Here is a 16925-nt window from a genome sequence, read left to right as displayed (position 1 = left end):
GGGATAAATAAAGAAAGGGAATGTAATAATTTACTGTCCACACCCAGACACCTTTGGTGATGGACGTCCAGGCTTCTTGGAGCAGAGACCAGCGCTCCCTACTGCTTCCAGAGTGCAGGAGCTGGGCAGCCATTCAGGAAAAAAAAAAGTCTTTCAGATTAGGGATCCCCGAATCCATGATTCTGTGGGCCTCCTTTGCCAAGAGGGCGACGTCTACCATTAGAATATTCCCTTCTGCTTTGGGGGATCTAGCTTCAGAGGAATCCTGGAAAAAAACCCATGAAACTTCCTAAACCAGTTTCTTGTCCCCTTTCTGTTTTTTAGAGAAAGTTGTTCGGAGGGCAGAGAACTACATGCCTACAGCAGAAAGTTGTCTCATCCTGTTCACTCCTGGAAAGTGTGTTTGACCTTGGAGTTGAACAAGGTGGACCCATCAAACCAGGCATTGAGAAACAACATCTTAAAGGACTCTGCAAAATCACAGAAGTGCATCCAGGCATGCCTCTTTATTGTAATGCCCATTACTGCAGCTCTTGAAACACTTTGTTGCACCGGATATGAGATGCAGAAAGGCATCTGATAGGGAATAAAGGGCAGCCAAATGAGAAACTACTAGTTTTCTGTCTTCTGCAGACATGAACCCACAAAGACTTGGAAAGTTCTTTGATCAAGTCTCTTTGGAACCTAATCATGTGCACCAAATAGTTCAGCAACCTTAGTAAACACACTTCCCAATCTGTCCAAAGCCGTGGGACCCCTGTTAGGGGGATGGACAGAAGAGCTTTCTTCCGCAAGCTCCTCGTAAGGGGGCTGGCACTAATACCATGGCATCCACTGTCGGGCCTTTGGTCGAACAAGAATGGTCTTAGGGGGCCACAAGGTATATGTCCAGTTTCCTGGGGATCTGTTCAGTAATGTCTGGTTTCTTACATACCTGTTCAGATATTGAATCCATCACGTCCACTAGGGGAACCACACATGGGAAGAGATAAGTCAGAAGCAAAAGCATCAAGGAACACAGAATTCCCCTGGAAAGGGGCTTCAGAAGATCAACCTCTTTTCTGCCTCAGTAGCTCAAGGATCTTCCTAAATGAGACATCCTCACGGGCTGATCTGGGGGACCCCTCACCTTCATCAAAATTAGTGCCTTCTGTCAAGGATTTCTAGGGGGAGTGAATGCATCTCCTCTTACACATATGCTTCCAAGGAGCCTCTGAATGAGGACTGTCTCAAGGCTAGTGTTAACCAGCTGGCCTAATGGGAAAGACTGTGCAGGATCAGGACCCAAGTTCATCAGCTGCAGAGTGGGTGGAGTCAAGAGGAGCAAAGATGTCTGCTCTCCAGCCTTGGACAAACCTCTCTCCACTTCCTCAAAAGCAGACTCAAAAGGCAGACTCAAAAGGCAACCCCAAGGCCACTCCAGTAGGAGCTAAGACTGCCACACAAGCATGGCCAAGGGCACCACAGCTGCTCTGCTCTGAGATCGAAGCTGGAGCTGTGCTATCTACATCAAGGCTCTGAGAGGAGGGACAGCTCTTGAACCAAAACCTTACCCCAGATTCAACGCCGAAGCTCCGGCTCAGAAATCCTTCTGGCTTTGAAGAAACTGGGGCCAGATGGGACGAAGATGATGCCAGAATAAAGGAAGCCCACCACCTCAGATCTTTCATGGACAATCCAAAACAGCTTGGTTTCAATAATCCCAAACTCAGAGGTCATATCAGGGTAGGAGTAGCCACAGGTAATGGAGAAGGTCCAAAGCTCACTGGTCTGGAAATGGGAGACACGAGAGAACTGCCAATTGAATCTGGGTCCTGAGAAACTGCCTCATCATTCTATTCACATCAGCTTCTGTCAAGCTTCTGGTAAACCTGATGGACCTCAACAATGACAATGTGGAAGGTGGTCTCAAGGATCTCTGTAAAGATCTCTCCTGCAGGAAAGGCGAGAGCAGCCTGGGAAAGAGATTAAATGCAGGGAAATCCCCTGCTCCAGAAAGGAGGGGAGTCATGGACCTAAATCCAGGGAAATCCACTGCTCCAGAAGGGAGGGGAATCATGGGCCGAACTAGAATCTGATCCAAAACAATAGTTGGATCTGAAGGTTTGGAAGATTTTGCTGTCAGAGCTGAAGACAAAACAGACTGAATGATCAGGGGATTTCCTTGACCTTGTCTTTGGGCCTGTCACTGTTGTTCCCCTTGTGTTTATCTGAGGACTTCTTAGTCAAGGGGAAGCTCCAGATGCAGATCTTGAATAATTGGAGGGAATAAGTCCTTTAAGCATGATTTTATTTTGGCACTCAATCATAGCTCGATGACAGGAAGCTATGCAAATACAGCAATCTTCATCTAAGTGAGCTGCTCCCAAAACTGTACACACATTTACAGTAGTAGTCTGTGTTTGGCATCTTGCGGCTGCAAGCTGCACACATCTTGAATCCCGTAGGCTTTTCCAACATATTCTTGTAAAGAAAAGCACAGAAGAACAAAACAATGGTAATGAAGTAATACAAAAAAAGAGGGAAAAGGAGTAAAGCCAAGAAAAATTACCCAGAATGGTACCAGAAATTACCAGATAAAAATTTAAAACAGAAACAAAGCAGCAGGTGGAAAATGATCTAGACAAGAGAAGGTTGTTTTTTTTTTTATTTTATACCAACAGAAACAAGGGAAAGGCGATAAAAAGGAAGAACAGACTAATATTTAGGTCATTTGTTCTTAGTACAGAGAAAAAAAATCCCCAAAAAAAATAAAATAACATAATAATCACACAGTCTGAACCACAAATCACATCTCAACTCTACGAGTGTAAAACTAGATCAGAGGTAATGTCGGGGACAGGAGGGGATTATGGGAAACGGGAGGAGCCTGAAGTACAGATCCTACAATCTGAAAAAAGAGGCCGCAGTCAGACCCGAGGTCAGATTTAAGACCCATCAGTTGAGGAACGGACAGAGTCCCCAGCTACCAAAAACCTGGGAGGTCAAGGAAGGATATTCCAGAGCACTGGGGAGCTAAAGGCTGCCCTACCCCTGGATATCAGATCCAGTGTGTAATGAGAAATGAAGGTATGAGAAGAGGCCCAAGTAGCCGCTGAGCAGATGTCATCTAAGGGAACCCTTGACCAAAATGCTGCAGAGGTAGCCATAGAACGGGTAGAGTGAGCATGAACCCCTCAAGGATTCTGGCCGACCGGAAGCTGTATACGCGTGTAAGATGCAGTGGGATATCCATCTAGCTAAGGTAACATTCGTAATAGGCTTGCCTAAGGATGGCTTAGCGAAAGACACGAAAAGTTGCTCCACTTTGCGAGAAGCAGCTGTCCTGTGCAAGTAAAATCACAATTGTCTATGCATATCCAACAAGTGCAGTCTGTATTCCCCTTTGTTCTGAAAGTTGGGGAAGAAAACAGGCAAATTGATGGTTTGATTGATATTGGTCTCGGAGGCTACCGTGGGCAAGAATGAAGGATTAGTCCTGAGAGAAACTCTGTCCTTATGGAAGACCAGGTACGGGGGTTTTGTACAAAGGGCTTGAAGTTCAGATACTCTCCTAGCTGAAGTAATTGCGATCAGGAAAGCAGTTTTCCAAGATAAGAATTTTAACTCAACGGAAGCTGCAGGTTCAAAGGGTGGACCAGTTAGCGCCTGAAGAACTAAGGCTAAGTCCCACAGGGGAACCACATTCTTGACCGGAGGTCTTAACAGAAAGATGCCTTTCAAAAAGGTCTTTCATATCCTAGCAGAAGTTAAGGGACCAAGGTTGTCCCCGATGTGGAAATGAGAAACAACAGCCATCTGAACCTTGACAGAAGCACTGGCCCCTTGGTGAAAAATGTGGGACAGAAATTCAAGAACTGTTGGAATGAGAGCCGTAAAAGGGTCCAAATCCCTATGTTTGGCCCAGATGGAAAAACGCTTCCATTTACTCTTGTAGATCTTCCTGGTAGAAGGTTTATGCGCCGCTACCAGAATAGATTTTACGGAAGACAAGATACAGGGAGTCCCAGCCATTAGTGGAACTGGATCAACCAAGCTGTGAGCTTGAGGTCGTCCAGGTTTGGAGTTTGCAATCCCGAAGGATGAGAGATCAGATCCGTACTGGGATCCAAGACCCAAGGAAAAGCTATGATGCGAGACCGCAGGTACGGGAACCAGATCTGGCGAGGCCAGAATGGGGCTATGAGAATTATTTTGCTCCCCAGTTGATGAGCTTTCTGTAGAAATTTCGTCATTAGCGGAAGAGGAGGATAAGCATAAAGACCACCGGGCGGCCAAGCATGAACCAGAGCGTCTCTGGGACTCTCCGCCGGTGGGGGTTAGAGCAAAAAACTTGCTGCATTTTGCTTTTGAAGGAGATGCGAAGAGATCGCAGCAAGGTTGACTCCATCTGAGGAAGATCTGTTTCGCTACTAAGGGGTTTAGAGACCACTCGTAAGGTGAGGATAGAACGACTCAGCTTGTCCGCTAGGATGTTGAACCGACCCAGAATGTGCGTTGCTATCAGAAAGCAGTTGGTGGCAATCGCCCATTCCCACACTCTCATAGCCTCTCGACAAAGAGGGTAAGACCTGGTTCCTCTCTGTTTGTTGATGTACCAGACTACCGCCATGTTGTCTGTCTGAATTGCAATAGTCCCCGGAGGAAGAAGGTCTTGCAATGCTATGCAATGCCCCCCCCCACCCGAGGCGAGAAGCGTCCGCGGTCAGCGTGGTTTGGGGTTGAGGCATCAGGAACGGTCTTCCCTTCTCTGAGCTCTTGGGAATGGAGTCCCCAAAGAAGGGAGTTCCTGCAAACCCTGCTTAGGGGAATCGGAGAATCCAATGGGTGAAGGAGGGACCATTGGACCTGAAGGGTTTATTGAAGCACTCATGTGTAATCGAGCAAGAGGTGAAAGGCTGATGGCTGCCGCCATGGATCCTAGGGCTCTCAGGACTAATTCTGCGGGCAGGGCTGGGGACTGTAGAAGTGCTATTACATGGAGTGACAAGGTGCGTAACCTGTCCGCTGTCAGAAAGGCCTTGGACTGAAGCATGTTTATCCTGGCCCCTATGAAATCCAGAACTTGAACAGAATGAAGAGATGACTTCCTGAAATTTATGGTAATGCCTAGATGATGGGCCAAGAGTAAAGAATAATCCCTGGCAGAAAAGAGTAGATGCCTGGTGGGGGCGGTGAGGTACGGAAAGACCTGAATTCCCTGAAGTCTCAGGTGGGCTGCCACAACTGCCATGACCTTGGTGAACACCCTGGGGGCTGTGGTGAGGCCGAACGGAAGAACCCTGAACTGATGACTGGCCCCTAGCCAAAAGCGGAGAAACCTTCTGGATAGTCTGGATGTGCTCCATAGACCAAAAGGATGCATTCTACCACATTCTCATGGACAGTTATTCTCCTGCAGGAGGGGGAGAATAGATTGTAGAGTAACCATCCGGAATTTCTCTTTGGCAATGAACAGGTTCAAAGCAGACAGGTCGAGAATTGGCCTCAAGTCCCCTGTCTTTTCTGGCACAAAAAGAACCTGGAGTAATTGCCCAACCCGGACTGCTCTGGGGGGACGTGCTGGATGGCCCTTTTTCCTAGTAACTTCTGTATTTCTGAAGCCGCAACCTCCTTCTGATTGGGTGGAACATCGGGGAGGCACTTCGCTAGCGGGGGAAGATTCAGGAAGGGAACACAGTAACCTCTGGATATTATTCGGAGCACCCAGCGATCTTTAGTAATGGACTCCCAACTTGCTAAATGCTCCAAAAAACACCCCCGACTGCCTCCAGAGACAGTCGGGCAACCCCTCAGGGCTGCTGCATGGGTCGGTGAAGGGTTCTCTCAACCCAAAATTCTTTGGCTCCCCTCTGCCTCTGGGCCGGCATCCACCTTGTCCTCCTCTGCCTCTGAAGGATGAAGGGTCCGGAGTGGGACGGGACTGCTGAGACTTCCGGAACCACATCTTCTTTTGTCCTCTCTGGTTTCTTGAGAAGTACCTTTGAGGAGCAGAGAAGCGGATTCCGATGGCAGACGGTGTCTTCCCATCTTTTTCGCTCTGCAGTAACTTGTCGCGGACGGTTTTGCCGAATAACATAGAACCGTCAAAGGGAGCGTTCGCGAAAGACGCCTTGAAGGGTTCCGCAAAGTCACAAAGACAGAGCCAGGTGTGGCGCCACAAGGCGACCCCTGCTCCGCTGGCTCTAGCCGCCCCTCCGTGGCATGGGAGAGAAGCCGCATAGAAGTGATTGATACTGACTTTAGAGTGATCCATGTGAGCTGAGAAGGTCCGTTTGTCCTCGACCGCCATGGACTCTGGGGGAGACCCAGCGTACTTCCTTTATCAGATCCCGCTGAAGCCTAATTACATGTGCCAGATAATTCAGCACCCTTATAGAAAAAGGTGGCTGAAGCAGACATCTGCTTTCCAATACGGTCCATCGTCCGAGACTCCTTATGAGGATGGACCGAGGAACTTTCTTGTGCCAGTTCCTTCTTGGTGGCAGCCACCACCACCATGGCATCTACCGGGGAACCTTTATTCCATGCCGGCTTATCAGAAGGGGGACTAAGAATTTTATCCAGTCTCCTAGGGATTGGCTCTACAGTGTCAGTCTCCTTCCAAGCCCTGGTAGTAATCAAGTCTACCAGGTGGTCGTCCGGGGGGGGGGGGACATCCAAGAGGTACACACGGGAAACCAAGAAGGTTTCTGGGCTGACCACCCCCTCTTATGCGCAGCATCTCCATAATGTCTCCAAAGGAGATGTCCTCTGGGGGTGACCTGGGGGAACCTTCCCCTAAGTCCGTGTCCTCCGTTAGGGACTCAGGGGAGTCCCAAGTGCCTCCCTCTTACACTTTCGTTTGTGAGGGACCTCCTCGGGGAGGGGCTGTCCGAGGAGGGCTCACCAATGAGGTCCTGTTCCTCTATGGGAACTAACCGGGGTGCAGACGCAGGCTGTCCCTGGGGCCGGACGATGGAAGACAGGCCCATATGAGAGGGAGTGAAGGATGGGTCCGTAGCACGGACCGGGGACTTCGAACTCCTCGACAGCACCCTCTCCACCATGTAGGCCGAAGGTGAACCACTCTCTCCTGGCTCCGAGAGTAGTCCCCTTGGCTCCGACGTGAGGACCAGTGTGTGAGCCAACGCGATCAGACCCGAAAGGGAAGTGTATTCCGACAACGGAGCCGAAGACACTCACCTCTGCGGATCTGAAGCTCGGCTCTCAGCCCCGAGAGCTCTGATCCAAAAGATGACCCGATAAACTCGAGGGTAAGGCAGAAGTAGCAACTACTATCGGCGCCGACTCCCCTGCTCCGAGACGACTCGGATCAAACTCCGAAACCAGATAGTGGATCGGAGAAGGTGGGATGGGTGCAAAGAAAGGAGTCGAGCTCCCTCCCGGAGGGAGGGGGGGGGGAGACAGGAGCACTCCCATCTGCATCTGGGCCTGCAGGAATCGACACATCATCCGGTCCATATCTGCGTCGGACAGACTCCTGGTAGACCTGGAAGAAGTCGTCCAGGCTGGGAAGGCCACCTAGATGACCTCAAAGGTGACTGGGACTCCTCCTCTGGCTCCGGAGAGAAGCGTGGAGAACGGAGCCGAGAGGGGGAAGACCTGGAAACCCTCACCGGGGAACAAGTCAACTTAGCTGGCAGAGCCGAATGAACTGATTCGGCCCGCCGCTTATGGCTCGTGCCAATCCCTCTCCTTCTCTCTATGTCTCTTCTCTTTACTGGAAGAGTCCCCCTCTCCCTGGGAAGCAGTGGGAGGTTGAGTCCCAGCCAGGGGTGGGGTAGCTGGAAGCTGGACAGTCGCAGCCGCGATTGGCGCCACTGAGGGAGAGGAGGAAGAAGAATCCGGGGGCAAGAGTCCCGTCAGGATTAGCTTGTTTCTCCCGTCCCTCAGAGCCCAGGGGTTAAAGGCTGCACAAATCTGGCAGCCCGATGTTAAGTGGGCTACCCCCAGGCAAAGACTGCACTGAGTGTGGCCATCCGCTGGGGACAGCTTATGAACACACTCAGCACATTTTGAAAAAAATGGCCTTAGGGCCTTCGGCCATCACACACAAGCACACACCCTGACACACAGTAAGGGGAAGGGAAAAAACACTAATTTACTACTAAATATAAGTAAAACACAGTTTAACTAAACTATGGGATTACCACACACACACACACACACACACACACACACACACACACACACACACACACACACACACACACACACACACACACACACACACACACACACACACACACACACAAAACTATTTTTCTGAGAAAAATACTCCTAAAATCCTCTCACCTATAATGCTAAGAGCTCGTCCCTAATGCTTCAGAAGCCGCGGCAAATGAGATCTGGGAACTGGAGGGAGGTAGCAGGGTATTATGGGTAAGGGGGAGGAGCTGAGAGCTCGGATCTTTAGTTTGGAACACTGCCGGCTCGGATCAGATACCCCACAGGTTGCTGATCAAATGAAGTTAACTACTTCAGATCTTGTGTTTTACATTTTTAGTGCTCTCTTTTGAACAAGAGTGCTGTTTCTAGTGCAACCATGTTTGATGCGTTTTCTCCGGGGGATTGGGTTATTACATTTTACAGCTACTGTATACAAGGTATATGTTGGTGTTGTTGGGGCTTTCAGCTTTTCCCGGTTAGGGGTCGCCACAGCGGAACTCCGGTCCGCTAATGATTGGCAGTAGATTTTTACATACTGGCTTGCCGGGCCTAATGCACAACCTTCAACGAAGGAACGCCCATTCACGCATACTGTATACAAGGTATATAGTAGCTTAAAATTATCCTGGCACTCAACTTCAATTTGTTTATGTATAGCAGTTTTGTTTTAGAACATGGCTTTAAGTTTTATATGCAATGACTGTTTACTGTGCTGCTGGACCACTTTGAGGATGTTTACAATTGCAAATATAAGATGTGCTCAGTACAGATAAATGCTGGTGATGCTTGGGTGGTGTAGGCAAATTCTTAATTCTGTCCTGGGGCGAGGGTCATTAATGCTCACTATTAGGATTTAATATCAAGATGTTCAGCAGTTAAAGTTGCTGCCTCAATTCCAGGGCTCAATCCTGACCCCCACTGTACTAGCTACATGTTCATGTGCCTGGTTGGACTTTCTCCAGGTATTCCAGTTTCCATCCACCTCCCCAAAACATGCTAGTTGAACTGGTTGCTCTAAATTGTCCATACCAGAGACATATTTTTTGCATATATGTATATCTTATTTACTCCTGTTTTTTCTGCCTCAAACAATGCTGAAACTAGGCTACAATGAACCGGCTCCCTTGTATGGTTAGCAAATACATGCATTTACATATGCCACAGTGTCCACAGTGTCAGTATTAGGTAATGGTTCTGTTCAATGTAAGTTCGTTCATTTTGTCTTTAAATAATTGTGGATCATTATATACCAAATACATGAAACTTTTAGATTTGTTTTAAAGAGGCAAGAATGGATATGCCTGGAGATTGCAGCCATGAAGATGCATGCAAAATTAAATTGCATGCAAAATTAAATGTTGTAAACTGCATGCAATTTTAGAGGATAACAAAGTACTTTTCAAGTATGCTTTCTTCCCGAACATACAGTACTGTTTAAAAACACACTGCATTTTAGAATACCATTCTATTAAAATGTGTATAAACTTCTCCTCATAGCATAGTGCAAAAATTACAAGAAAAAATCCACAGGTTTACAGCAACTTCCTTTAAACTGGCTTGCTACCTCAGTAAGCAAGTGAAAAGTATAAAAAAGTTTTCAGCACATCCTTTGTATATATCTGAAGATGAAAATATCTGCCCCAAGTAAAGTGCATCTGTTCAGTAAGTCAACTACTGTTTTCCCCATTTTGATGCATAGCTGTATGAAAGCCCACCACATTTTCCAGATCTGGTTTTACTGATTGAGGAAAGACAGATCAAAGAAATTGTCTGTTACCTGTTCTCAAACAGAGGGTATCAAAGTCTGAACAACAGCTGTCGAATGTCTTGCACAAGTTGTCACACCTACATGTAGGCGGCTCTACTTCCTGGAGTTCAAAGCATCTTCCTCTGCAAGATCCAGAGGTGTTAATCCAAGGGGAATCTGAAAGGGCTAGATAAAACGAGCACCATTAAAATCTATCATGCTCATAACCTATTAAGAGTGCATTAAAACATAAATTAAAATGATCTGCCACTGAATTGAAACCAAGATGAGTAAAACAGGTAAACCTGCTGACATCTGAAGTACCAAAGGATTGTAAAAATTACAATGAAAAGTACCATGGTACTAATGCCTTTCAACTGCCTTTCATGAAAACTGACTACATGTGAGGTAATGTTTACTGAAAAGTAAAGACATTATGAGACAAAATAAAAGAAATGACTCCTGAAAAAAATAAACTATCTGGCAGTTTTAACATACTGAAATGAATTCTCCTTGAAACATGCCATTACTAGTTAACAAAAACGACACGAGTTTAATCTTAAACAATCCACATATACTGAAGAAGCTAACTGATCCTTCTACCAGTTTTTTAAACTTATTTTTTTTCACAATCACTACTAAAATACATGCTGTTCAAAATGTTAGGCCCAATCAGCTGTGTCTTTTCTTGCTCCTTTATCAGTGGTCCAATGGACTTCACTAGACGGAGGTTGGGTTACCACCTTATATCTAGTCTGAATGCCAAAGTGTACAGTATTGAGAAAGAAGACACAAGGAATACAAGCAGATCACATATATTCCTTAGCTGCATTTTATTACTTCATTGCTGTAGTATGGCTGGCTCACGCTTAAAGATGCCTGAAACTGCTACAAAGCCAAGCAGTGAAGCTCAATATAAATTACCCTCTCCTCATGCATACATTACAGCATGTAGTCATACATTTCACGCAAGTAAAGATTGCCATTTCACAGTCCAACTTATGAGAAAGACTATTGTTCATTAAACTATATGAACTTTACCCAGCATTAACCTCAAAACATCATAAATTCAAGTCCTTGAGTGCCTTCTGAGATTAAACTCTGGTACTTCATACTTCGGCATGTCAATTTCTTGCAACTATCAGCTGGCATTCAGTACTTGGTAAACTTTCAGAATCATGCATCTTTTCTGCAGAATACAAAACACGAATTTAAGTCACTGTCCACAGCCACTCTACCATAATATACTCTTTCGACACAACAGAACGGAACCTACTGGCTCATTTTGCACCTGGAATCCATTTGGAACTAACTCACACTACATCTCAAAGGTAAGCTGAATCCAATTTCAGCAAGATATATGTCCTTGACATGCTTATGCTGTAATTTCTTGAAGATAAGCATTTCTTTCTTCCAACATGCAAGTTTGGTACAAATATGCCTGTCACTAAAGAGTTCTACCAGGGCACTAACATGCAATACATCTATGAGGTTCTGCAGTGTAGTATAAACAATTACACATTTTCTGCACCCAAGAATGCACTCAATGTCTTGATTCCTGCTTTAATGCTCTTCTGCTATATCAGTGGTGGAAGGGTGCCCTGGCGCACTACTGGAATGAACAATTTGAATGATTCCATTCTGCTTAATAAAAAGAATTCTACTGACAAGTATTGAATGCTAACATCCATAGTATGTTCAGGCATACTATAAAACATCAAACGTACTCAGTCTACCAAGTGTAATCTGTGATATGAGTCATACAAAACAGCCACTTTGAATATGCATTCATCAGATTCATGAAACAGTCTTCATAAAATGTGAAAACGTCTTCATAAGTAGACCCACAGAATCCTCAAAACAATATTTTCCAACATACTTCCGCAATTTCCAAGGATACAAAGCAGCTTGTCTAGGTGCACATTCTCTATAAAACTGCCCATTCAGTTTCAGTATATAAACTCTGGTCATCCAACTTTTGAGCCAGGGTTTTTCCTTTAAAATTATATACGTGCCCAGCATGCAAGTTTTCTTGCACTGCATTTCTCAGTTTCCAAGAAATAGCAGCTCCAGTCCCAACAGGACGCAACATTTCGGGAATGACAGTTCAGATCCTCTCTTATAAAACTTAACTCTCATTCACTTTACAAGGCCAACCTTCCACCACTAAAACAAGAGCTTCCTATTAAGTTTTGAGACGTTTGTACCATTATTTCACTTCCTGCTGTATTTTCTTGAAAATGATCTGTGCTGTTTTAACAGCACTTATGTACCTTGTCATGCATTTCCATGTCCCCTGGACATTCTGCATTCAACATGGCAATCACAAGATGATAAAAATTTACCTCTATTTGTGCTGCTGGGGCCTTTACATTCACCAAATGAAATTAAAACTTCTTTACAAACTAACTAAACTGAATTTTCTTTCTACCACAGAAGTAATGAGTTTCTTTACTCCAAAAATCTAAGTTAGAGCTTCTATCTCAATCTGTGAATATCTCTCTGATGGAGAGAATTCCTAAAACATAAGCAATTGGTAGTTGTTTAAATGACTGCTCTTCAAGTGACGGTATAACGTACTGAATCACAAACCCAATGTCACTTGCAGAAATAAACTAATTTATGTGACACGTTTTGGTCATCTGGTACCAACTCTAACAAATTAATAATCTTTACCTCTTTTAAGAGTAGCCTGTCTAGAGGTTTCCATGGTCATGCAACCTGTTGCTTTATCACCTACACAATTACCAACACTACTACAGTTAAGTTTGTAACCAACTACAGTGCAATCTACTAAACCCAGAAATATATATATATATATATATATATATATATATATATATGGATTCGCATCACTTCATTGAAAGACCATTTCACTGAGACCAAATCACCTAAAGTTAATTTCAACAAAATTTAATTTCACCTAAAACTCAAAGTAGTAGTACTCTAAAGCAAGTCAAAGGTATATGTCCTTTCTTCCACTGTAGTGAAGTCCTCGTGTTAGTATATATAGTTAGAGGAGGTCCGGGGGACATAGCCCCCACATTGGAGGGGGTGGAGGCATAGCCCCCAACTTAATTTGGTTTTCTGTTGTCTGGTTTGGTTTTACATTATTTGAAAAACCCAACTAGGTGGGGGGGGTACGCACCCCACACCCCCCCAACTATTTTATTTATTTTACATTTGTGGACCGGGACAGTCAGTCTGGGTGTGAGCCCATTTTCAATGGAGGCCCGGGGAGAAAAGCTCCAATAAAACAAGAACATTGACAGGTACAGAGTCGGTTTTACAAAGAATTTAACAGACAATAAAGAAAGTACAATATACAATAGGCACTTTAGTGAAACGGACAAAGTTATTACAATATAGTAAAGATATATATATATATATATATATATATATATATATATATATGAGGGCAGGGGTTCATCTTTAGTTGATCATTTGAGTACACATACCAACACCAGGATCGCACTACAGTGGGGAAAAGGACATATACCTTTGACTTGCTTTAGAGTTCTACTTGTCAGCGAAATGAGTTTTAGGTGAAATGACATGTCAGCGAAATGAACTTTAGGTGATTTGGTCTCAGTGAAATGGTCTTTCAATGAAGTGATACGAATCCATATATATATATATTTTTTTTCTTCATATTTTTATTTATGCATCTATAAACACACACACACACACACACATATACATACACATATATATATATATATATATATATATATATATATATATATATATATATATATATACACACACACACACACACACACACACACACACACACACACACACACACACAGATATTTAGTGACTGGTTTAAGTCTAGTGGACAAACCTGTCCCTTTTCACTGGCACCCTGGGAACAATACCTGGTTATATGAATTGTTCACAGTAACAAAGTAAAGAAATAGAGGTAGAAGGAATCAAACCTTTTACTCCAATCTACATGAATCAGCTCACTAACAGCTTACAGCCTTATTCCTCTGCTCTTGCAGATGTTTGTGTCTTTCGGCTTTTCCCGGTTAGGGGTCGCCACAGCGGAACTCCGGTCCGCTAATGATTGGCAGTTGATTTTTACGTTCCGGCTTGCCAGGCCTGACACAACCTTCAATGAAGGTACACCCATTCATGCATGTCTCCACGCAGAAGACACTCTAGCCGAGAATCGAACCGGACAGCGTCTTACTGTGAGGAGACAACGCTACCGCAGCACCACCACTGTGGGTTAACATGCCCTAAATAATCAGAGACCTATCACATTCAGATTTATTTTTTCATTCCCAAGCCACATGCTTGTAATCTATGAAATGCTTTTCTGCAAGCTATTGAGCTGTTCGTTCTTTGTTTACCCAAAGACTAACAGGCAAGTACTAGCTGTGAAGATATGTAAAGGGTGCCAGCCTAGCTAGATAGAATTTTGTAGATAATTCTGTCATTTGTAAATATTAATATAAGCCACAGGCTTGTTCTCTTAAATGTGAAATGACTGTATTGTATATTGAACTGCAAAAATGCAACAGTGCACTCTGCTGTAAGAAAGCTGATATGACTGGGCTCGAAGCCATGGTGTCTGAACCAGCAGATTCTTTATTTTGTTTTGAGACTAGAGTTAATTGCTAGACTTTTACATATACAATGTCTTTACTTGCTGTAGTTTCGTGACCAGGTGCAAGCTTACTAAGAAATGTTAATGTAGAGTTTCTGTTAGCCTGGGAAACCAGAGAATTGTTAAGAATGATATAATCTAAAATGAGTCACCAGGATGAATTATCAATTAAAAGGACTTTTTCAGAGACAGAGGGCGAGCATTTTGCATTTGTCTTCAGAACATCCAACATCACCAGCAGTGTCTTGCTCAATAAGGGACTATTTTAGAACTGTATTTGCTCTTTGATATAGCTAGGAAATAGGAAGAATAGTCTAGTTGACTGAGGTGGTGGTGCTGCAGTAGCGTTGTCGCCGCACAATAAGACGTCTTGTTCTATTCTCAGCTAAAGCGTCTTGTGTGTGGACAATGCGTGAATGGGCATACCTTCGTTGAAGGTTGTGCGTCAGAGCTGGCAACTCGGCATGTAAAAATCTACTGCCAATCATTAGCGGACCAGAGCTCCGCTGTGGCGACCCCTAACCGGGAAAAGCCGAAAGACACAAGTCTAGCTGTTTTCTGTATTGATGTCAGAACTATTCTACTATATTATTCTAAGCATTTTCCTGTGATCTCTGAACTCTTGAACTAGCACTGTATAGTAAGAAGTATTGTCTTGTGTTCTTACTATTTATTAAATATTTGTAAACCTTTCAACTGTGGCTGTTTTATGTAGAGATAATTTAAGCTCTAGAGTACATTACATGCACATAGTGATACTGTCCAAGCCACCCCAAATAAGCATTGCAGTTTGTCACACTTACCATTTGGATAATAATATTGCACAGTAATAATTGGACACTTGGTAAGGGCCTTATTAGTAGCTGATATTAGTGGTTGGTGGCAAGTGGTACTACCATATAGTCTGCACAGAAGGGGCATAGCTGGAGAACCTGTGGCAGCCTTCCCCAGGAGTGTCTGTGTGTTTGTATACAACGCATATCTCAGTGTGTGTGTCAGCTACTTGGGCAGGGACACGAAGCACTGGTTGGACAGAGGGTGCTGGAGGTTTTAGCTTGACCAGTAGGCTGAGATCTGGACCCTATAGCTGTGCCAGTGAGGAGTCTTATTGGGGATCTGGAGAGAAAGGGAGAAACCACCCCCAGACCGACTGTGATCTCTGTGTGCTCGTAAGGGAAATTGTACTTTACTGTGTGTGTATTTGTTATCCTTCCCAATGTGGATGCCCCTCACTGGTGTTAGTTAGGTGAGGATTGAGGCTCCTTGATTGCTGGGCCAGTGCACAGGCGTCACACTAGCCTAGCTGCCCTTGCAGGCCATTTAAAACCTAGCCAAATTTCCCTATAATCAGACCCTACACCTTTTATCCACAAGGTAAAACCTTAAACTTTATGCCACCCCCACACACAAATCATCTGACCAATCATTTAAAACTAGCAGCAAGATTTCTATGAGTCACTGAAAAATGGAATGAATAGAATTAATTTCAAATGGTAATCTATTACACAGAAATAGGCTTATGCATACATTTAGTTACAATTGTTTTAGAATCCTCAACCAATGCTTGCAGGTCAACAAATGCTAAATCATCCTTTTCTTTTAAGGAGTCAGTAACATCATCAAGCTGATGACAACAGTTTCAGTCTCAAACGTATGCTTCAGCTTTAGAAGCTTGGTTAGCTGTTAATTTATCATCATACAAACAAATCGAAATGAACCTTTTCACTACTGAAATGACATGTGCAGCAGATTCACTATGATTCAGTAGACTAGTAATATTTCATTATTTCCAGTCTTACCAGCATTAGGCTACCTATAACTTTCAATGTGAACATCAGAGGCAGATTCTTTAAGAACTCTGGAAAAACACAAGTTGTGTACTTAACCTAAATGTTAGATTTTTCTCTTCTCTGTCTGCACTTCGGAACAGCGGGACTGGTGTCTGACGCCCACTACTGATAGCTGCGAATCCTCACAAGCTCAAACTCCTTCCTACCCACAATCCCTCCTTTTTGGTAAACCTAAATCAAATATGCCCCCATTATAGACCACTAGCTCCAAGAAAAACTGAAGACATTATATACCCTTCAAACGGCTCCCACGTGTCTTTGAAAACGACAACTTGGAGGAAGACAGTGGATTGGTTGTTCCAGTCACTGGACAGACCAGAAAAATCTAATATTCCAGTAAGTACATAACTTATTTCTCAAGTCCTGTCCAGACTGGAAAAGCAGGATAGACTTTCCTGCTAACATGAGCTTTTCAAGGTGGTTGTTCCAAAGGAAGCCCGTACCTTTTGCTTTAGATCACATACTACATATAGACATATATACATATACATATGTATTTATATATTTAGAGTGAGTGAGTGGGAGAGTGTGTGCGTCA

At 44.2% G+C, this 16925-nt stretch overlaps 1 protein-coding gene across 2 annotated transcripts in view; it reads right to left on the bottom strand.

Annotated features, from left to right (window-relative positions):
• Positions 1 to 16925, bottom strand: part of LOC122798177 (ectonucleotide pyrophosphatase/phosphodiesterase family member 2-like) — a 353630-nt gene that overhangs the window by 35393 nt on the left and 301312 nt on the right. For both annotated transcript variants that reach the window (XM_044066918.1, XM_044066917.1), the window contains one exon: positions 9950 to 10105. In XM_044066918.1, the coding sequence (XP_043922853.1) occupies positions 9950 to 10105 (156 nt within the window). The remainder of the gene's footprint in view (positions 1 to 9949; positions 10106 to 16925) is intronic.

This window comes from Protopterus annectens, chromosome 3.part1, assembly GCF_019279795.1.
Source record: "Protopterus annectens isolate FY-2018-M chromosome 3.part1, PAN1.0, whole genome shotgun sequence".
NCBI lineage: Eukaryota > Metazoa > Chordata > Ceratodontiformes > Protopteridae > Protopterus > Protopterus annectens.
This window is presented reverse-complemented; position numbering and strand designations above follow the sequence as displayed.